The sequence below is a fragment of the Electrophorus electricus genome, chromosome 10 (assembly GCF_041902795.1).
Source record: "Electrophorus electricus isolate QZ-2024a chromosome 10, ASM4190279v1, whole genome shotgun sequence".
Classification (NCBI taxonomy): Eukaryota; Metazoa; Chordata; class Actinopteri; order Gymnotiformes; family Gymnotidae; genus Electrophorus; species Electrophorus electricus.
In genome coordinates, this window is record NC_137506.1 from 32,438,277 (window position 1) to 32,460,776 (window position 22,500).

Here is a 22,500-nt window from a genome sequence, read left to right on the forward strand (position 1 = left end):
GCACCTTCTCTGAAACAAAACCCATCTCTTATTTAAACAGCACACTTTTATTCCTAAACACGTATTTCAATGCTATTTTTAAAAAATTCTCATTATATTTATGTATTTTTACTTCACTTTATTAGAAAATTAATCATTTCCTGGTAACGTCTTGTTATTCTCTTAATTGTCTAACTTTTTTTTGTTATTTATTGGTTTAAATTTTACATACTTTAGAGCACGTCGACCTGTATCTTAAATACATAAGTGTTACAGAAATTAAGTTATATTATATTTATAATATTTTTGTCACGATTAGTCCCTCCCAGTTTCCATGTTTTCCCCATGTTGTGTATTTTAGTTAATTGTCGTAGTTTCGTTTTCTCTGGCCCTGGTTTGATTTTCCACACCTGTCCCTCGTTTCTACCTTCTTAAGTTCATGTATTTAAACCCTGTCGTGTTCCGGATGTCTCAGCATTGTGTTCAGGTCTAGGTTCATTGTTTATGTGTATGAATGCATGTGTATAAGTTTGTACTCTGTGCCTTTGAGTTTCTGAGCCTCCGAGTGTCTCCTAGCCTCTGTCATATCCTGCTTCCCCAGTTTGCCTTCGTGTGTTTTTTGTAATGCATCCACATACTCTCCGTGTTGGCTCTATGACCCTGCACTGCTACAACGACTCTGATTTTGGATTTGCCCCTAATAAATCTCTATCTTCTCCGCACATGCGTCCGCCTACTCACCGTTACAATTCTAATTATATAGTTATTATAACTAGGTATTAACTAGTGCTTTCCAATATACCAGTAAACAAACAAGAGTACTCAAAGAATGATTTAAAAAAAAGGAGAGAGAGAGAGAGAGAGAGAGAGAGAGAGAGAGAGAGAGAGAGAGAGAGAGAGCATGCATTCCTCCTGATTGTTAAAAGGTCAGGGATTAGTTCAGCCCCGAAATTACCGACAGCATCCATACAGAAGAGGTAACATAAGAGGCATTTTGAGAATCACAAAAACAGACTAACAAAAGGTTTGCTCTTAACATCCTAGACCACAACGTTTGGTTCACTCTACCTCCATCACTGAAGTTACATTCATTGTTAATGAAAATTAATGAAGATAAAAAAAAACAAAACAAGCCCAACAACAAACATAACCGAGTCAGAGAGAGAGAAAACACTTAAAGAAAGGTGAATAAATCCATCAACTCCAAGCATGAGTTTTAGGAGGCTGGTCGAGTCAAGTTTCTCCCGGTGTAGGTTGAGAAAAACAAACTTGTCAAAGCAGGCGAGGACGTTCTCAGTTTGAATGTGAGATTCATGAACTGACTAAATGAGTTGTCTGCTATGGCCAAAGGTACGGGGACACCCTTCGTATTTCTGGAGTTCAGTCACACCCATTACTGACAGGTGCATAAACAGCCATCACGTAGACGGACAGGCGGGATGTGCAAACCAGAGAGCTCAGTCACTTCAAATGGGTTTGTGAAACCTCTGAAGAACTACAGGTCTCACGGTGGTTCAGAGAAAGCTCTTCCCTCTTCCATCAGGACCACATGGTTTGGCCAGGATGGTTCCAAGGAACCCCGTAACCTTCCACTGAACACCACACCACACATCTGGAATGCACCAAACGTCAAGCCAGGCCTTCCCGTCGAACATCAGGGGAGGTTGTTATCGCCAGGGCAACAGCCACACAGGACTGGGAAAGACGACAAGCTCATAGTCATGATGACCAAGTGTCCGCATACTTTTGGCCATACAGTACATTTCTAAGAGCTGTATTTTCTAACATGGCTTCAGGTGTATATACGTTAATAAGTAAGTTAGTAACTTAATATAATTTACTCAATGTAAAAAATGGTGCCAAGCATGTGAATGTGCACATACTTTTCATTAAAGAACTCAACCAGAAAAGAGACTTATTCTCTTAAGGAACAGAGCTATTGCCTTCAAATCTATTGCCCTTTGATACACCTCATATTACACGGTTTCAATATTCATCAGTTTCCAACAGCATGTAATGAGTCAAACTGAGTAAGCAGCATTTTGGTTAAAAAAACAACAACAACAAAAAAGTATATATATGAAACCCAACAGAACAGAAAACCTGCTGTTATTAATTTAAGGGTTACACACTTCATAAACATTTCAGAGCCACATGACACCTCCACCTCTCTGTTCGTTGCCATGATGACTTCAATGTGTTTGCATTCAAATTACAAAAGTATACATAAAAAAAAAGCTAAGTAAAGCATTCTGTTAAAAGTGCTCAAGCAAACGCACGTCTTGTGTCGGCAGTAGAGGGAAAAATGTCAAACGCAAAAAATCAGTCTGTGCAAAGCTCGACAGCAGCTCTAAGAGAATAAAAACGTCATTCTTATAGAGGAAGACAAATCCTAGAATGATGCTGTAACAGCCCACAGCATAACTCACACTCTCACACACACACCTTCTTTCCTCAGCTGACTTTGTATATTACTACATGAGGTAATGAGCATGGCGCTACGGCTCACGCGCCAGGCCCCGGCCGTGGTGCCGCACCCGTTTGCATTTCCTCCAATGGCCTACGTAAAACGTGCACGACGCGTCGTGGGTGCTGCCGTGCAACTCCCGTCTGTCCTCGCTCGCGAAGACAGACAGCTCTCCGAGTTGCCGGGAAGCCCATACGGAGTGGCCTTATTCACATTCCGTCAGTTGCTTAGGGATGTGATGCATGGCTCGTCCTACAGGGGACGCTGGACATGAGCAGCTTACTTGTGCTGAGGCCAGAAAGAAGAGCTAGCGTGAAAACCCTGTCCTTCAGCTGACATCCTGCCACACACCCACCCACACCCACCCGAGCGTTTCATCTTTCTGCCTCTTGAGTATGGTGGTCTCCCTTCAGCTGATCTTGAAGTCATTGATATTTGGATAATCTACTGCATATCTGTGATATTACCAAAGACAATCAACTCAAGGCAAAAACACAAAACAGTACACACCTTAAATCCCAACGCTATTGCATTCTATACACACACACACACACTGATGCGTATTCAGAGTTGCGGTGGAACATGCCTGTGGCCTATCGCACGGCGGTAGTGAAGACAGTGATGTTTGTTTAGAGGACGAGCACAAACTCGGAGTATTCAGTGCAGGAGGACTGAGGATGGCTCTCTGCTGGGACAGCCCTGGCCGTCACTGGGGCGCATTCAAATGGTCCAGTTTATAAGAGTTAAAAATGTTCTGTTTTTGCATCTATAAAGAAGGTGATGTACAACTGTACAGGGTCTCTGAGGATCAGTTCCTTTTAGAGCACATCAGGGTCTAAGCTAGCTTAGCTACAACTGAACCACAGACATTCTTCTGTCTGTCTGTAGCCAGAGAGCATTGCATTACACACCCACACACCCACACACACACCCACCCCACAATCACAGGCAGTTTATTGCACGAATAAAATTTTTGCAGTTTTACTTCTTGTAAACTGTCTGGGTAAATCTGGTTTAAAGCAGTACTGCACATGTATGTATGTATACGTGTGTATCAGGTTTTGTTCATGAGTTTCGCCAACATCTGCTGAATATGCAGCCGTGGGAGGTTGAGCATAGAATGCCGTGATCTGGGGTTGCCTGGCAACACGGGCATGTGTCTGCGGTGGGCGTGTCGGTGGGCGGGGCTGCTCTCGGCCGAGCGGCTGCGCTGAATGGCCGGCCCCCCGAGGGCGGGGTCGTGAGGGAAGAGTTCCGTCTCCATGGTAGAGGAGGAGAACACATACGACGCCAGTCTTCTCAAATGGGCGGGCCTCGGGAAAGAGTGTTGTGGGTGTGGCCTGTCCTCCTCCAACTGAAAGAGACCAATAAGAGTGGAGGGATCAGGCGGAGAAAAAAGACTAAAAAAATTATGGATGTGTGCAGTGCTGTGTGTGTGTGTGTGTGTGTGTGTGTGTGTGTGTGTGTTCCTGAACCTATAAACACACAAAACGCACACAAGCGGTGATGATTTCAGTCGTGCAGTATTATGTAATGCGTATTAATTGTATCGTTCATAGATATGCTTATCACAGACTTTACTGTGTCTCATCTGATGTGAAGTAAATGTGATTAAATATTTGAGATGTTTTGGAGGAGGTTTTTTTCCCACCAGATAGACTCCTGCATCACACAAGATGTGCAAATAAACCTCACCTGTGAAGAAGGGGAGCGTGAGACACACACACACACACACACACACCTCAACCTTTGAACCTCTACAATCACAAGCACACAATTACACTAACGCTATTTTCACATCTGAGTTTTCCCCCTGTGGTGCATTACCTCTGTGGCACAGAACTACCTATAAGCAAACTACACATGGTGTAAACTCCTTACACAAGACCGTGCAGAGCTCCAACTAAACACAAGGCTCATATGAAACAGAACTGTACCTCTCAAATCTGTAAAGATGACAAGAAAACCTCAGCCCGATTTAAAGTTAACGTCCTTTCCAACACTACAGATCATCACAGTACTAATACGGAAAGAAATACCCACGAACCAACAGTTCATACGGCACCAGGAGGAAATGACCATCAGTCATGGCAAATCTATGTTGGAGAACATAGATCTTGAAACCAGGGGAGGCTGAAGTGTGAGCTGGGGGAGGGTTTGGACCACCGAGGACACACAGACCTCATAAAAGACTCACGAATCAAACAGCAACAGAAACTCAAACCAACGTGAAAGAACCACAAGAAACACTCATCTCATTCACCACGGAGTGAAAGGTACAGAAAACAAATCCCCAAACACACACACGTTCTTACCTGTCTGTGTGGGCCAAATGGCTCGGATTCCCTCCTTTGTGGGCTGGTATGCAGCAGTGTGTGACCAGGTGATTGGCTGGGGCTCGGCCCCGCCCCCTCCTCCCCAACCAATCCCGTAGTCCCACGATGGGTTTTGGGCCGCACTGCAGCATCAACTCCACCTGCTCCTCGCCTCCTTCTCTCCTCGAGCTCCTCCAGGGGTCGCAGCTCCTCCGGCTCCTCGTCCGTGGTGCCTGACGTCGTAGGCTCCGCCCCCGGGTGGAAGTCTCTGAGCTCCGCCTCCTTGTCAATGATCACCCACTCCCTGCTGTCGAAGTCCTCCTCCTCGGCCAGGGGCACAGAGCGAATGTAAGCATTGCTGTGGGCTTCCAGGTCCCCGTTGGCCGAGACGTCGGGGGGGCCGCCCGCCTGCCGATCGGCTGGACCCACGTCCAGGGAGAGCATCTGCGCTGGCTGGGAGGAGTAGATGTGGCGTGAGGGCGAGCCCAGCATGTCCACGCGGGACCTGGCAACCACGGAGAGACAGCACGGAGATTCAGAACTCTGCCCCAGCCGTGGGAGAACACAACAGTCGAAGGATAACGATCGCAACACTGCTACAACCGGACGCTATCCGGCCCGAACCTAGAAACAACCGCTTGCCCGTATGTGCAGAGGAGAAGAAAGTGATGTTTTTTCTCCACAGCAACACGGAAAACGATTCAGGAATTCACTCTCAGTGCAGAAGACTTGTCTGTTTTACTTTTCTCTGATGTCTGTACTATGAAACATGTCCACAATTGCCAAGCATTAGTGTATAAGAGGGGAGGGATGTGCACACATGATGTTTGATGAGCTGTGTACATTCAGTGGGCATCACACAGAGTGCCTTACTTGAGATTTTATTTTTATTTTACATAACTATATAATCATTTAAAAAATGTTTTTCATGTTCGCTTAGAAACTAAAATATTGTCTAACTAGTACGCTGTCAATCCGTCTATCTGTCACTGTCATGCAAAGACTGGGTCACAGGAACGTCTCTGGAGCTCAGTGGTTACGGTAGTGGACTAGTCATCAGAAGGTTGCCAGTTCAAGTCCCACCACTGCCAGGTTTCCACTGTTGGGCTCCTGAACAAGACCCTTAACCCTCAATTACTCAAGCTGTGTTCAGTCAGAATTCTAAGTGGCTTTGGATAAAAGTGTCAGATGTGCTGTAAATGTAAATGCCGTCGTATCTGATCTTCAAGCGCACTGGACTGTGAGTACCATGCGTGCTTGGTGCTAAACTCCTCTCCCTGGACACGAACAGCAGTCCTATGGCGTGGCATCTTTGTGCCTCAGCATCTCTGCCAGACTGAAAATCTGTTTAAACCTTTTCAATCAGTGTTTTTAACAATGCATTTGTTAATTAGTGATAGTGATGTTGTATTTGTGTGACCCATAAATCAACACACATTTTTAATTAACCACAGATTAGACTGCACATACAATGGAAAACATTTAAAATCCATAAACTAATATGGCAATGGTAAGTGACAGAAAGCAACAGAAATTTTAATTATCGCAACATTCAAAAACATCCTTTATCAAGTGAAACACTACCAGGGAAAACATCTTCATGAGAGTAACGTTTAGCGCTGTGTGTCAGGGCAACGAGGGTGCGTGTGTCTGAGGTGTGTTAGTGTCACTATGGACATCATAACCCTGCCTCTCAATGACCCCACATGGTGCAGCTCTGTTTCTGTGTGTCTGAAGCCTGCAGACAATTACGTCACACCTGTGGGATTATGGCTACCAGATTATCGCTAACACCCGTAGTCCTGCAGTTTTACTGATAACCCCGTGTTGTTTCTCAGGTACTGTGTGAGTGAGAGTTCCCCCTGTATCCCATACACTAGTACAAACAGTTCACAGTGAACATCACTAGGTAATTGTGAATATTAAGACATAGTAGCAACTAAGAATGAAATACCACGTTTGTCCTCTTAATAGGAGAGACTTCTTGCAGGAGGGAAAACATACAAACACAATCACAAGCAGTTTATTGCATGAATAAAATATTTGCAGTTTTACTTCTTGTAAACTGTCTGGGTAAAGTCTCTCACACAGACACAGACAGACACACACACCCCTCACCGTTTATCACAGGCATCATCTCTCCCGTCCCCAGACACATGATCTGACTCAGGACTGTTGACGCGCCGATACCTGACTGGCCGGCCTTGTGCACCAGGGGATTCTGGGTCTCCGCCCCTTGGAGAGACAGGCTGCACCCCTCCAGCTAGCTCCTCCTCTTCTGCAGTTACCTGGTTCTGAGAGGGACAGAGAGACATATTCCTCTGGTCTGTCCGGCCATAAACATTCGCTGCCATTCACATATTTAATGTAGTATATTTCAGGCCATAAAAATTATAGACTGGGCCGAGAGCCAGTGGACTTGGTGAGACTGCACAAATATCCAATTTAAGAAATACATAATTTAGACAATGCAAAATGATCCAATAAACAAACAGTAAGAGAATTTAAATAAATATCTTGAAATCTGTAAAAATATTCCTAGCTGGAATGCACACCTTACTAATGCTTATCCTGAGTTTGTTGCGGTTGAAGTCGGTGTCATCCCACACCTCCCCACCGGACGGCGCCAGGGCGGCCTCGCCAGGCCTGATGGGTAACGGGACAGGTGGGGCATTTTCCTGGTCACTCAAGTGTTCGTCCTGCAGGACGTCATCCGTGTTCTCTCTTGGCAGTTCTCCAGGAACGGGAGTCACGTTCACCACTCTGGAATGGTGAAAAGAAATCGAACTGGGAACATGGGCCACTCTCACAGACTGAGAAGTCAGATGCATCAAATCGGGCCAGAATCAGAGCCGGTCCCGATGACACTGCTGCTGGCCTGAGACCAAGGAGGAAAGTGGTCCGTGCAAAAAACCTTCCTACCCATCAGCTGAACAATACAGAGTCATCAGACTAAATGAAGCCAGACTCTGAAGACTTTAAATGGATGATGGTACAGTATCTTCAAGGTTACAGTTAAAACATGAAGGTTAATGCATTTTGGTTCCTTTCTGGGTGTTCTCAAGGCAGTGTCAATGTGTGCATGTGTGTGTATATATATATATATATATATATATATATATACACACACACACACACACACACACACATTATATATATACACATACATACACACACATTATATATTATACACACACACACAAATATATTATACACACACACACACAAACATATACACACGTGTATATGCATGTGCGCGCGCGCGCGCTCACCCCACTATAGCCGCGGTCTGCCGTGTATGTTGTTGAGGGGGTGTGGCAGTGCTGTTCGTACATAGCGAGTCTGTTCCCGTCTTCTCCCAGTCAAAGGGCTCATTCTCTGTTATCACTCTCTCCTTCATGCTCTTCTCAAATACAGACATCAGCAACTGGACCAACAGGTGAAAAAGGCCCAATCACATTATACACACAGGCATTTATCAACACTGCATAAGCAGTTTTATATTGGGGTTTATTTCACATGAACTCTTTTCAATGTATATTAATTTATTATTTACCAAAATACCAATCGGAAGCTACAGCACTGTGCAAAAGTCTTAGGCCACCATTAAATTTGTTGATTAAATAATGGTCTAATAGAACATATGTAATTATTTATGAGTCTCTAAGCTGCAAACAGAAAATAATACAGGAAATATGTACAGTAAAACCGAGCGTCTGTTCATCCCAGGTACCTACAACGCACACCATGACTTCACACTTTCCTTCGAGAACTCCCTCGTATCACAATCCGAAGCTGCCCGTAGTCTGGGTAGAACTTTGGACAACCAGTTGTCCTTCTCAACTCATGTTCCAAATCCAAGCAGGTCTTGCAGATTTCTCCTTTGTAACATGTGAAGGATTCGGCAGCCCAGGTGCTTGTGCAGTCTCTTGTGATCTCAAAGCTAGACTACTGCAACTTGCTAGTCTTCCTCTAAGAGCCATCAAACCTCTACAACTTGTCCAGAATGCAGCAGCACAACTGGTCTTCAATCTTCCAAAGTTTACACATGTTACTCCACTGCTGCGCTCCCTTCATTGGCTCCCTGTAGCTGCACACATCAGATTTAAAACCTTGATGCTTGCCTACAAAGCCAAAAATTGACCAGCCCCTTCATACATGACGTCAATGGTCAAAGCCCGATCCGTACCTCACGTACTTCTAACCTCAAGTACGGCTCGGCTTGAAATACCCGGCTTCAGATCTCATGGAGACAAGCATCGAGACTATTTTCTGTCAGGGCTCCAAGATGGTGGAATGAATTCCTGCTTGCTGTCCAGACAGCAGAGTCCCTTGCAGTCTTCAAACGCAGACTGAAGACTCATCTATTTGTAGAATATTTAAAGGACCACTGACACTACTCCCTTATTGGCTGACTAAATTAATACTCATTATAGGGTATTGTTTATGTATAGGGTATTATTTACTGTTTATTGCAGTTATCATTGTTTAAGATAGACCTTATGTATTTTGTACTTCTAGGTATTGATCCCTATATTCTACAGTATTCTAGTACCTACTGTACTAGGATGTATTCTATGAGGAAATGACAAAGCACTTCGGTAAGTCGCTCTGGATACGAGCGTCTGCTAAATGACAAATGTGAACGTAAATGTAAATATACTCATCCCATGTAGGTTTAAGAGACTTTTAAGAGACAAATTTCCTGGATTTTCTGGTTGTATTTATGGTCAACTTGTTTGAGCTATTAGGAGTCTCAAATTCCGTGTCGCGCGGGTGCATGCGTGTGAAAGTTGCGTATACTCTCTCTCATTATGGTTTCTAACAATATTAGAGCAAAGGAGAAGACAACGTTCTTCTACAGGAAGAGCAGACACTGGAGACACATGAAAGATCTACGGTTGGTCCTGTAGCAACCAGCTTAGAGGAGAAACAGATGAATCTGCCACACGAATGCAGAACGGACTGCACATAGTCAAAAGCTTGGACAAGTTCACCAGTTTGCGTATCTGGACAGTCTGATAACCAGCAATGACAACCAGTCAAAGGAAACTGAACAGTCATGACAGATTGCGGAATCTTCACATAACTAAAATAAATCTGCAGAAGACCAAAAAAACGAAATGTGCATGACATCAAGCATAGTTTGAAACCTGGGTGTTAAACGAGAGAATCACAGACAAATGGGAAACATTCAGATGTCAGAGGTCAGGGGTAAGAAATAAAAGTGGAGAATAACTCATCTTAGTAAAGATAAAACCATCCATGGAGCAATACGAGGTCTGTTTGGACAGATCTGGACGAGTGGTGGATGAGTGGTTGTAGCAAGAACTGATGAGACTAAGAGACTGGAAGAGGAAAGACCTGCTAAGAGTATTCAGAATCTGGGTGGAGGACACGGGTGGAGGACTCGGGCTCAAGAAAAAGTCTTTGAAAGAAAACTAAAGATAAGAGGATTCTCTCTGCTTTGATGCTCCCTAGATGAACTACAGAGGATGATTATCTGTAATGCCAATTTATTCAGTGCAGAAAGGACAACTGCAGCATTTTGAGGGGTATTTCGATTATTTGCCGTTTTGGAGCACTCGTATGTCTTGTGGTCCTCACTTGTGTTTGGTATTGTGTCGTAATGGCAGCGTGGCCGTACCTGGTAGTCGGGCTTGGCGTGGTAGTCCAGGCCCAGCACGTGCTCCAGGAAGATGTGGAACTCCGTGGGCATGTGCTTGAGGAGCACCTTGTGCTCGTAGCGCTCCTTGATCTGACCCACTTGTTCCTGCTCACAGAGCAAGACGTCAACCAACCGTATCGCCTCCCTGCGCTCAGTCACCACACCGACACCAGCCAGGAAACCTCACCTTGTCTTTGATCTTTCGCCATGGCAACTGTCCAACAGTGAACTCCACCAGCATATAAAACAGGGACCATAGATCGTCATGACGACCCATCTCCTATTTTAACCAAGTAACAACATAATGTTACTGATCACTTAACGTTAGGGCATAAAACTGACTAACAGAGTGGTGTGTATTACACTACTTATGATGTCATATTTCCACTGTAAAAGAAATCTTAGGATCCTAAAATAATTCATCAACTAACAGAACATCCTCATGTCTAACACGAACTAAGAACATTAAGACATAAATATCAACGAAAGCATCGATGTACGTCTACAGGCGCAGTGAAAATGGAGGTATTACTTTGTTTTTGTGAGCGTTGACAGAAGCGTATCTCACTGTTCCACGGAATCCTGCCACCGTGCGAGGCTGAAAAACAGAATTTTAAAAATCTGTTTTAACACCAGACACTTAAGAAAAACATTCTTCAGACTTTACTCATGTGTGTAACATAAAACAACAATATTAAAACAGTAAAATAGAAAGATGTCAAAATAATTCAGGGAGATATGTTGGTTACTGGGGTTCATGTATGATATGAGAACAGGTGAAGAGTGTTAAGTGCTAAATGGTGCCAAATGGCAGAGAATGAGGAGAACAGTCTTGAAAATGGACAGTGGAAAGGGTCACGGTCAGTGCACCAGCAGACCAGTGCACCTGTGTACCAGTACACCTGCACAGGATGTGCTGGGCTGTTCCGTACTGAGTGTGAAGAGAAGGCAGGCAGAAGAGAGTTCTGGGTAACTTCATTACCGCCACTAACCACAGGAGGCCATTTAAACATAACCCCCCCGCACAGTAGTGCCTTATTAGTACTTCAGCAGTACTTTAACAGTTTATTACTTGTTCAGTGGAAATGGATTTTTAAGTGTGATGGTTTAATTTTTATGTGATTTGACATTTAACCAAAGATTCATAATTTGACTGAGAATCAGTGGACCTACATAATATTTCTGCTATGAAGAACTACTTTTCAGTAAGGCAAAATCCCCAGACGCCCATCAGCCTGCAGTGGCCCTCTGTGGATGGGCAGATTAAAGAGGCGCGTGTGTGGGGTGTGTGAGTTAGCCAACAGTGGCTACGCTAGGTCTCTCGTGAGAGGAGAGCAGGTGAAACACTCACAATACGGCTGTTGCTATGGTAATGAGGACAAGCATCTTACGGGAAAAGCATGCGCTTCCAACATAAAGGCCAAAAAGGAACTGTAAAATACCAAAAATAAAAATAAAGTTGTAAATCATGAAACAACAAACATATAAAAAGTAGAACATAAGAACACAATTATGAAGTGAATGTAAATAATATCAAATATATATTTAATTTAAACCCCAAATCAAAATGGCTTTCAGAAATAAATTATTTATAAAACATTTAGTTTGAATCAACACAAATCAAATACATCTGTGAAAAAATTCAGACGACAATCAACTCCTGTTTAAATAAATCCCGGGACACAATCTGCTCGGGCCAAGGCAATATGGGCACTCCGTTAGCATCGGGATCTTAATCGAGAGTCTTCGGTATCACAGGCACTGTCATAAGCCCACACGTCAATCCTGATCTTTGTGTTTGGGATATGTGGACCTGATCAAATGATCCTGAATCAGTGAAGCACAAGTCACACACAAGGCAAAACAGAGACTATAATCTAATGAGCGACATGCTCTCTCTCTGCAGGATGGTCCAGGCAGTGTTCTTTGCACGTCGTACGATCACTTCAGCATGGTGATGGTGACAACCACGTTATCACCTCACTGCCAAAATGAAGCAAACAGCTCGCAACGCACAGAACAAGACGAGTGTTTAATAACACTGCTGCATTACATGTATTGTCTAGACCAGAACACCAATCAGATCTATTCCTGCCCTTTACATTAATATACAGCAGTGCATGCGAGTGTGTACATGTACATATATATATATATATATATATATATATATATATATATATATATATATATATATATATATATATATATATATACACACATACACACACACATATATATATATATATATATATATATATATATATATATATATATATATATATATATATACATACACACACACATATATATATATATATATACACACACACACATATATATATATATATACACACACACACACACACACACACACACGTTAGAATAATCAGAATGGGCTCAACTGATTGTTAAACCAACGCCACAAGTGCGTGCACGCATGTGTGAGAATGTGTGCTCGTGTTACATTTACAGCATTTAAATGCTGATGCTTTTTATCCAAATAATTCTGACTGAGTACAACTTGAGTAATGGAGGGTTAAGGGTCTTGTTCAGGGGCCCAACAGTGGAAACCTGGCAGTGGTGGGACTTGAACTGGCAACCTTCTGATTACTAGTCCAGTACCTTAACCACTGAGCTCCCACTACGTGTGTGTGTGTGTGTGTGTGTGTGTATAAATTAATAAAAATGCTTCCACTACCTTAAAAGAATAACTTTAACTGCACATGTACTTTACGTGGCAACCCAAGACATCTAGAGGTCATCTCCTCTACAAGGGCGCCTGTCCAGTATAAATCCCTCCCTGCTGGGCCTGGACTGAGATACTCACTGGTCTCACGTCTCCACTGGTGTTGGTGTACTGGCGCGCCAGGCCGAAGTCCAGCATGTAGCACTTCCTGTATGTGGACGGCAGGCGGCCCATGGCGAAGTTTGACTGTGTGAAGAACACGATGTCACTGACAGCCACATGAACACAAACATCTCACACGGTGCATGTGTCTACAGTCTGAACAGAGCGCCAATCAGTCTGACTAATAGGTGTAACGTTAATATTTCACTTATTAATGTTTCCATTTTGTGTTCATGCAGGCATGCTGAACTTGGCAACAATGATGACAAACAACGCAACAAAGATATCAGCTTCAGTAGAGAAGGACCACAGTTAAAACTGTGCAGGGAGTGAGCGTCAAATCCAGGAAAATGTCAGGTGACGTAAACACCTGCTGCGCTGTGCTGTGTCACACCAGATTTCGTTGTCAAAATATTATAATTATATATGTGCGTCACCAGCATCAAAGGAAGCTACTGACATCACAAGGAAATAAAAGAATTTAAAAAAATCAAGAAAAACCAAAAGATTCACAAACTGTCTGCCTTGATTAAGTAGAGACAGCGTGTGGTCAGTGTGTTTAAACAGAGCTACAGCAGAACTCAAGAAAACTCAAGAAAACCAGACAACGACAGAGACGTCGGCATGCTGGCGCACAGGTTTGATGTCCCGGTGGAGGAAGCCCACAGAGTGGATGGCCTCGATCGACTCCAGGATCTGTTTGCCGAGACGCAGGGTGGTGCTCACGGAGAAGGTCCCTCGGGGTTGACTCCGCCTCAGATCCGCTAGGTTCCGCCCCTACGGAGAGCCGGAGGCACAGAGAGCAGGGCTTAGTAAACACACCACATGCATGCACGCGCACACACACACACACACACACACACACACACAGTGTAGACATATAGACACAGCACGCGCACGCACACAGACACACTCTCAGGTTGGACAGTAGTTCTATGTCATACCTGTAATTGCATGACCACATAATTAAACTTCTCGTTTCTGCCACAGCCGATGAACTTACACACATGGTTTTTCCCTGTTTGAGAAAAACACCACCAGTGATCAGCGTTACAAGCCTGATACTTCACTGCAGGACTGAACTAACACCCCTGAACCATGAATCCACTATTAATCTAGTACAAAATAACACACACGGAGCTTCTTTCCCAGTGGTATCTTTGCCCTAGAACTGTGACACACTGACTTGCCAAGCACAAAAATGCAGTCATGAAAATATTTCAGCCTTGTGGGTGTGTGAGAGCACGCATGTTGTGTGACTTTAAGCACTCTCCCATATTAACTGAGTCATAACTCCACACAGCTGGGTATTAATCTAAATGGTCCCGTGCTGTGTGTGTGTGTGTGTGTGTGTGTGTGTGTGGACACTATCCCTTGCTGTACTTGTGGGCACATTTGCTTTTAATGATTCACTAATGAAAGCTGATGAGTTACTGCAACACACTGAATGCAGCAGACAAAAACAGCTCATCTCCGATCAATCTCATCTCCCTTCACTCTCCTCCAGCCCTTATGGCCTCCACCTCTCTAATACATTGTCCTTCCTCTCACCCTCTACCCGTCTTCTCCCGTTCATAATTCATTCTCTCTCTCACATATACACACACACGTACCCTGGAGTTTCTTCAACACAGCCACCTCCATCTTGAGGACTTGTTTGGGCTGTTGTGCTGACTCCACCTTCAGAGCCACGTTCTCTCTGGTTAGCAAGTCCAGCGCCTCATAGATCTCTCCAAAGCCACCACCCCCAATCTTCTTCAGCTGCACACACACGTTTAGAATTTATATTTATATATATATATATATATATATATAATAGTCATTCAAACACAACCGTTCATCTTTTTTTAGCAGCTAATAGTTTAATTTGACTAAGAATCTTATTGTTCCCATGTTTTCAGTATATAGTACCAAATATCGTAACGCATTCTGATTTGATCAAGTTTTAATAAAAATCACAACCCCAGATTACACTGCGCGATGTTCAGCTTTCGCTGCTCCAGCAGTCACCTGGTAAGACAAGCAGGTAGAGTACGAACCAGTAACTATACAAGCTGTTCTAGATAACAATACCAGCCAAAAGGTACTGGACTAGTCATCAGAAGGTTGCCAGTTCAAGTCCCACTACTGCCAAGTTTCCACTGTTGGGCCCCTGAACCCTTAACCCTCACTTACTCAAGCTGTGTTCAGTCAGAATTCGAAGTGGCTTTGGATAAAAGTGTCAGATAAGTGCTGTAAATGTAAATGCCGTCGTATCTGATCTTCAAGCGCACTGGACTGTCAGTGCCATGCGTGCTTGGTGCTAAACTCTCTACAGCAACAGATCTCCAGGAGCAAAGCTGACCGGCCTCTCCCTGGACACAGACAGCAGTCCTGTGGCGTGGCATCTCAAACACTGTACCGAGGAAAACCAGTCCCACACATCCTATCCTGCGCCACCCAACTTGAACCACAGATGAGAAGATGACGACATCATGGACACTCAGAGCATGGGGTTTTTCATGAACATCTGATCCTGGTGTCGTCATGTCACTGTCTCTCCTGTAGGCTCCAGAGGACCATAAGGGCTGCTGGCTTGGAGCTTGGTGGAGACATACAGTCACGACACCTTCAAGCACCTTCAAACCAACCCTCTCATATCTGCTTGAGCAGGACAGCTGATGCGCGTGCTGAGAGCAGGACTGTTGTCCTCCATGAGTCTTCAAAGAGAGACTTAGTCAGCACGGGACAGTCGTACACACACATCTGACCCATGCTGAAGGTGGGACATCTAGAAGCTGGACAGAACCCGATCTGGCACCAGGGCAGTCCAGAAAGGCATCTGGCACACACACACACACACACACACTCACCACTTTCCATCGCTCCTTGACCATACAGTTGGGGGGGAGGATGTCCACCTGCTCTCCCGACCCGTTCATGTTTTCGTCGACGTGGACTCCTGGGCCTACACACTGCATTGGCTGGCCTGCTCTTTACCCAACCCTGCCATTCACCTGCCCATGCACATGCGCGCGCACGCACACACACACACACACACACACACACACACGCAGAAATCAACAATCCAACACCTACAGCATCAAAGGCACATTACTCACGTAGGCATCACATGTGAAGCTTTAATAGAAGGTGAAGTTATTTCTTCTTAACAAATATCAGATAAACTTCTAGTTTTACACAGAACAAACCACAGTAGTGAAAAGTGCAAACAGGCACGGGCACACGGCAGGCAAGCAGCGGACAGACCCATCTGCAGAAATCAAACATGCAAATGCAGATACTATAAACAGAAAGATGTAATCTGGTGTTGTTTTTAATACAAACAAATCAACAAAGTTAAAACAAGTCTCCCACTGAGCGAGGGGATGGTAGAGCGGGCCGGCATATGTTACGGGAACAAGCTGGAGTGGTTTTCCTGTAAAGTCCTGGCAAATGGCCAGAAGAGAATGAGAAGAACAGCATGCAGAGACGAGGCTGCGTGAGACAGTTCCACAGTTACAGCAGCGATTACTGTGGAATTCGGCTACACAGCAGAGCCGCAGTTCATCTGTGACACTGAGCTTAGCAATAGTGATATTACGGACGTCAGCAATACAGCGACCGCCCTCACATACACACGTGTTTATGTCCAGAGGGATTCCCAGGGATGTTTGGTTTAAAAAAATAAATCAGTGTTCACACAACTTGACAAACAATTCATTTAGGTTAAAATCCCACAGGTCAGTCTGACAGCGCGACATCACAATCGCATCACCACTAAATACTCGTGCGCATACCGCGCAGGTATGCATGTGCTGTGGCACGCCGCGCTGTTCTGGGGCTGCTGGTATTATGCGACTCCAATGTGATTTTAATAAAATCTGAATAAAATGCCACTGGCAAACATTAAGACACCTAAATAATCGGCCCCATTTTGAGAACCCTCTCAGAAGAGAGAGGGGCCCAGTCAAGAGGAACCCTCCTGGGTCCTTCTGTCTCGACTCCCATTAAACAAACCGGAAGACCTCCGCCTTCACGCTGCTGGCTGCCGTTCAGAGACACTCTTCTCTCTCAAGATGTTTGTCAGACTATAGTCAGAAATTATTTTTGAGAGTTGTTGGAATTTCTCTTCTTTCACTAGACTCATTTTAGCGACATGTGTGTTTGTGGTCTGGCATTGTAAATTAGCTTGCTAAACACAATCATTAATCTGGGAGAAACCAAAACTCATTAGGCTTTAAATCACATTGTGTTTTATGCTATGAAGCAGCAAACGGTGCACCATCTCTGTATGCCAGGAAAAAGCATTTTCCCACAATGCTGCTGGCTCAGATAATTACTCAGAATATTACTGAAAAGGGAAAAAAAACACCTTAGTTCCCAGAGGCCACAGAGGGCTTGGCGGTGATCTGTACGCAGGTGCAGCCACAGAGCAGCGTCCTGCTGCTGTACAGCCACGACTGACCTCCCTCTCTCTCCCTCCGACTTTCTCTGATGTCGGTTTGGTGTCGGGTATCAGCCAGAGAGAGCCCTGGTCTGGGCTGATGTGGTCTGAGCAGGAAAAGGCTCCACCTCGGTCACGTGACCAGGGACAAACCTGTCCACAAAGACATGCTCCAGTGTCACTGTAAGTGTGAACGGGAAGGATGACACGACCGTACTGATCCGAGGACCGACACTGGAAGCTACAGCTCAAACTGATCACGGAAACACCATCACCGTGCTACACATCCAACTGACTGTAAAGGTTTTCCGAGTTTTTCCAGAAAAGTATAAATCTTTTAGATTAGGTCTGTGAGATCACTTAAAGATGCGCCAAACTGCAGAGGCTCTCACGTTTTGTGCAGAGTGGGACTGATGAACAACTGTCCCAACAATACGAGTGCAGGGGAACATCCCAGACGTCTCCTAACCGTTTCTGCACGCTGGCTGATTTCTGCTTCCTGTGTGTTGCCTCTCACCTTCACTCGAGAGCGAGCGAGGGTGTGGATGTCGCGCGCCCACGCAGAGCCGCTTGGTCGGGGAGTGCCCGCACCCGGAAAAGTGCCAACCACGGCAAATGAAACAACACTTACAGCTGGCGCGTGCGTAACCCGTAGAGGCTTTGGAAGCGTGCGCGTGATGGACATGCTTCCCAGATTCTGGCGTGTGCGCGCGTGCGCCACAGACAGACGGGAGCTCGGCGCTGCTGTGCGTCCGGACGTCCTGCCGTGGGCTCTACCGACGCTCCCGCAGTCACACGTTTGTCCGCACTGCAGCTCGAGCCCAGCGCAAGCTCTGCACGCATGGGCGTCGTCCTAGTGACGGGCAGGCGGCGCGCGAGTCTGCCCAGCGCTCCTAGGCCCGCCCAGATGTGCTCTGAACCAATGGGCAGCCTTTAAAGCTAGTCCCGCCCTAAAAGGAGCCTTCGGCCGCCACTTATTGGGCGCACGTCAAACAATCAGAGCAAGATAGAAAGGCCCCCCCGCGCTGGAGCGGTGAGCGACAGGCATTGTGGGATATGTCGTCCGTTAGCGGGAGGAAGACTGACGAGCGTGCCAGCGTCCCGCGAGCCCACACTACAAGCCCCAGAGCAGGCCACAGCCGCGGCGTCGAGCTGCATTCTGCTGCGTGTGCGTTAATTATTCATATTTGTTTAGCGTAAATCAAATGCATAAAAATGAAGCGCATCTGTTTTCGGCGCGAGCCCAGCGCCACACCGTCCCGTAAAACAAAGTCTTACGTCTGCGCCAGACTTCCGCGTGCCAAATACCAGCACCAGCTCGCGCGTTTGCGGGCGCTACTGACAGGATACCGATATGCACCAGGCAGCTCCGCGCGAACGCTAACGAAGACGTCGCCCGGGACGTGACGGGGCTCGAGGCAAAAGGGTGAGATAAGGCTGCTGACCTGTTCCGTCGTCGCGGGAGAGTCTCAGAGCGAGGGGCTCGCGCAGGACGCACCGTCCCGCGAGCGCGGCGCCTTCTCCGCTGCTGGGTGCTGCACCATTTTCAGCGTCCTCGCGCCTGCCTTCGGTAACTGAATCAGCGTCGCGCGGATACTCCCAGTATGCACCGCGCACGTGCGTGACCAAAGACGGCTGTTGCGTAGCAACTTGAGAGGCGTGATCCCATCCTCACAGCATCCATCCATTCAGTACATTAGTTTTTATTTTACAAAGTCATGGAAGGAAAAAAAAAAACACCCGAAAACATTATCCAGTAAACTGGATTTGAAGCGATGCGTTACCGGACATTACACGTCAAAGCCTTCATAGTGCGAGCCTTTACGGACGCATGTGACAGCGTGCTGTTTTTCAAACCGTTCACGCAACTTTGTCTGTTTAAACGTTTTTCTTTATTGTGTATTTCATTTGCACAATGAAGTAAAGACTTGATTTCGACTTTCTCATGCAATTGCACAAATTGGGCCGCGAGACTCCGTAGAAGCGTGTCACGTGAGCCACGCAGCCCAGCCCACGTGCCTGCGCGCGTCGCGCTGAGCTCGTGCTCGCTGCGGAGGTGAACATGGCCGAGGTGTCCGATCGCACGTTACGGGTCGTCGCGCTGATCTCATTCGCCACGGGCTTCCTCGCGGGCTGGCAGGCCAACCGCGTGCGGAGGAGGTTTCTGGACTGGCGGAAGAAACGTCTGCAGGACAAACTGACGGAGACGCAGAAGAAGCTGGATCTGGCGTAGGCCTCGAGGACTGGCGCGGGAGCGTGCCTCTCCGGTATAAAGTGACGCGCGGGCGAGTCGGGTTTGTTACTGCAGGCTTCTTGGCGATCGCGCCCACTGTCGCGAGCGTTCAGCTCCAGATATCAAATATAAATGTCTAATGCACCGCGGTGTTTCCCGCGTGCTTTAACAGGCTCCCGTTTCCGCTCCCAGAGCTCTGACCCGGGATGGGAAGGCACTCCGAGAATGAGCCACCCGCCCCGTGTCCTGCTGGCAGGTCTGAACACTGGACGTCGGAGTGGAGCAGCTGCGATACTTTAAACCTCCAGACGTTTCCACAGTGGTGGACGATGGTGTATGTTGAACATGTGTGCGTGTTTAACAGGTTGTTGTCCGTATCCTTGTTCTGTTACTGTTGGAATAAAAGAGAATACTTTGCTAATCTTAATTTTCTGGCATTGTGTTCAACCTGTGGTGGTTAGTCAGGTACTGAGACTGTGGCGAACATTACAAACTGATGAATGACGTGTGTTGGGAACCAGAGTGTTGGGTGTTGCCACTTGCTCCCTGATCTCCTGCGAGGAGTGAGCGAGAGGGAGGGAGGTGTCACTTACACTGTACAGCACAGGACAACTGAACACGCCTACCAGAACAGACATCCATGCTGGCCTGAATCAGTGATAAAGGGAGTAAACAGAGAACCTCCTGAGCACCTGGACTGTCAGATGAGGCTGTCAGACCAGAAACCAGCAGTATGATTGCATGACTAATGTTATCTTTCTAAATGTTTAGTACTTTCTTCGAGGCCTACGGTGTTTCTTTTGAGCACAGCTGCAGTGTTTCTGAGGCTGGATGTATCATGTTTCTTAAGATCAAGCCGGTTAAACAACAAAAGCAGTTTTTTTTTTTTTTTTGACTATCTAATCTCCAGGGTGGAATGTAAATATTCAAAAATAATTATTTATTACTGTATTAATATATGATTTATTGCATCTGACCTACCCTAGATGATCAGATTTCTGGGCAGATTAAGCCTAGTCCTGGACTAAACACTGCCAGTGGAATTTTTTATTCAAAGCTAAAACATTTCAAGGACCCAGATTATTCTGCATATAAAAAACCAGACTCAGTTACATTTGTGAGTTTCTATACTCAGTGGACACCTTTATGATTATTTATGATTATGATTGTTGTCTGATAATAATCATAAATAGTGTCTGACATGGTGTAGTCTGATGGGCAGTGGTAACTCTGGTGAAGGTACTGGACTAGTAATCAGAAGGTTGCCAGTTCAAGTCCCACCACTGCCAGGTTTCCACTGTTGGGCCCCTGAGCAAGACCCTTAACCCTCACTTACTCAAGTTGTACTCGGTCAAAAGTGTAAGTCGCTTTGGATAAAAGCATCTGGTAAGTGGCAGTGGTCTTGCACTTGGTGTTGTGCTGGTATGGGTGTATCTTGGTCATGTGGTACTGTTGGGGAAAGAATGGTCTGCTGTTGGTTCTGTGGTCAGAAATGTATTACTGATAGTCTAACTACACCCTGTGTGTCAGAAGGGATGATGTGTGTTCTGAGTGTAATTCATACTCATAAAACACCTTATGAGTTATGTAGCTACCTCACTAAGGAGTTGTGATGTCAGATGAGGTTTTGGGTTCATTTAGATCTCCACTGTTCAATACTACCTAATATTGCCTCGTATGTAGGGTATTTCTACATGCATTTATCTTAAAAAGTATTTTCTGTAAAATTGAGGTAGAGAAAGTAGAACATTTTTCTTCAAAAGTTCTTATGCCAAGACATTATGGATGGAATGAAATAAATATATTTTCAGTAAACCTGGACACATCAAACACTAATCTTTTTTTCTATGTTAATACTATGTTATAAAAAGGTATAATCAAAAATGTCTCCCTATGTTAAAACATAGTTTGTTCCAAATTTAATCATGATTGTATAAGACATGTTATTGATGCATTTTAATTAAAAAAAAAAAGGTTTATTTATCATGTTCTTATAAATGCACCTTGGTTGTATTGTTAGTTATAATCTATTTTAAAAATCTGTCAGATTGAAAAAAAATGGATTTTTCATTCAGCCGTACGTGACTTTCCTAAAGGCTTGTAAAGACTAACGCCCTCCTCTGAGTGAGAAGCAGTTTGACTCGCCAGAGGACAAACACGGAACAGTCGAGTAGCTGCTGGACTCAGAATTAAAGCTGAAAACCAACACACGTGGCCAGTTCTGTAGGCAACACTGCCACCTATTGGTCGGGATAGACGCAGTTTGATGACGATATATTTGCGCTGCGGCTGAAATAGCTTAGCAACCATCCGTAGCGTCTTAAACAACGTTTTTGGGGTCTAGAGTAAGAATCGTTGATTAATAATTTGTAAGTTATAGAATAAACCTATCAGACTGGGATGCCACTGAAAAAGAAAGGAAGTCTACAAACTCTGCAAAGGGAAACAGAGGCCATCCAGAGAAGGGTTCGTTTCTATCAAAGCTTTAGCTAACCAAGCGCTAGCTAGTCGCTACCCTAACTACCCTACCCCTAGCCTAACCTACCCTAGCCTAACCTACCCCT

General features: G+C 45.3%; 3 protein-coding genes across 19 annotated transcripts in view; 2 read left to right on the forward strand and 1 right to left on the reverse strand.

Moving 5' to 3' along the window:
- ttbk1b (tau tubulin kinase 1b) overlaps nt 1-19,451 on the reverse strand; it is a 28,672-nt gene extending 9,221 nt beyond the window's left edge. For 2 of the 9 annotated variants that reach the window (XM_035532852.2, XM_035532848.2), the window contains exons 1-13: nt 19,149-19,451; nt 16,130-16,273; nt 14,891-15,038; nt 14,222-14,295; nt 13,914-14,054; nt 13,257-13,361; nt 10,962-11,027; nt 10,617-10,709; nt 10,409-10,534; nt 8,034-8,188; nt 7,317-7,524; nt 6,880-7,055; nt 4,762-5,266 (exon numbers count right to left, since the gene is read on the reverse strand). In XM_035532852.2, coding sequence (XP_035388745.2) covers nt 4,762-5,266; nt 6,880-7,055; nt 7,317-7,524; nt 8,034-8,188; nt 10,409-10,534; nt 10,617-10,709; nt 10,962-11,027; nt 13,257-13,361; nt 13,914-14,054; nt 14,222-14,295; nt 14,891-15,038; nt 16,130-16,237 — 1,905 coding nt within the window. In that variant the 5' untranslated portion in view covers nt 16,238-16,273; nt 19,149-19,451. Of the gene's footprint in view, nt 1-4,761; nt 5,267-6,879; nt 7,056-7,316; nt 7,525-8,033; nt 8,189-10,408; nt 10,535-10,616; nt 10,710-10,961; nt 11,028-11,780; nt 11,861-13,256; nt 14,055-14,221; nt 14,296-14,890; nt 15,039-16,129; nt 16,274-18,334; nt 18,738-19,148 lie in introns of those variants that run through there. The other 7 variants (XM_081722328.1, XM_035532849.2, XM_081722332.1 and 4 more) reach the window with 7 other exon arrangements.
- A 156-nt stretch (nt 19,452-19,607) lies between these two features.
- Nucleotides 19,608-20,363, forward strand: lnc.lemp (lncRNA encoded micropeptide). 6 transcript variants are annotated; one of them, XR_004776791.2, is made up of 2 exons: nt 19,608-19,988; nt 20,129-20,363. XR_004776791.2 is itself a non-coding variant. In XM_035532857.2 (2 exons), the coding sequence occupies exon 1, from the start codon at nt 19,766-19,768 to the stop codon at nt 19,934-19,936; it is 171 nt and encodes a 56-aa protein (XP_035388750.1). In that variant the 5' UTR covers nt 19,631-19,765; the 3' UTR covers nt 19,937-19,970; nt 20,109-20,363. The 6 variants fall into 6 exon arrangements, 2 of the variants coding, with proteins under 2 accessions (XP_035388750.1, XP_035388751.1); XR_004776788.2 differs by having other exon boundaries at nt 19,609-19,988; nt 20,109-20,363; XR_004776789.2 differs by having other exon boundaries at nt 19,610-19,997; nt 20,109-20,363.
- Nucleotides 20,364-20,505: 142 nt separating this feature from the next.
- Nucleotides 20,506-22,500, forward strand: part of nphp1 (nephronophthisis 1) — a 13,376-nt gene continuing 11,381 nt past the window's right edge. For all 4 annotated transcript variants that reach the window (XM_035532853.2, XM_035532855.2, XM_027032814.3 and 1 more), the window contains exon 1: nt 20,506-22,402. In XM_035532853.2, coding sequence (XP_035388746.1) covers nt 22,337-22,402 — 66 coding nt within the window. In that variant the 5' untranslated portion in view covers nt 20,506-22,336. The remainder of the gene's footprint in view (nt 22,403-22,500) is intronic.

Coding starts and splice junctions, on each gene's coding strand:
- lnc.lemp (XM_035532857.2), top strand. CDS start 19,766: ATGGCCGAGGTGTCCGATCGCACGTTACGGGTCGTCGCGCTGATCTCA.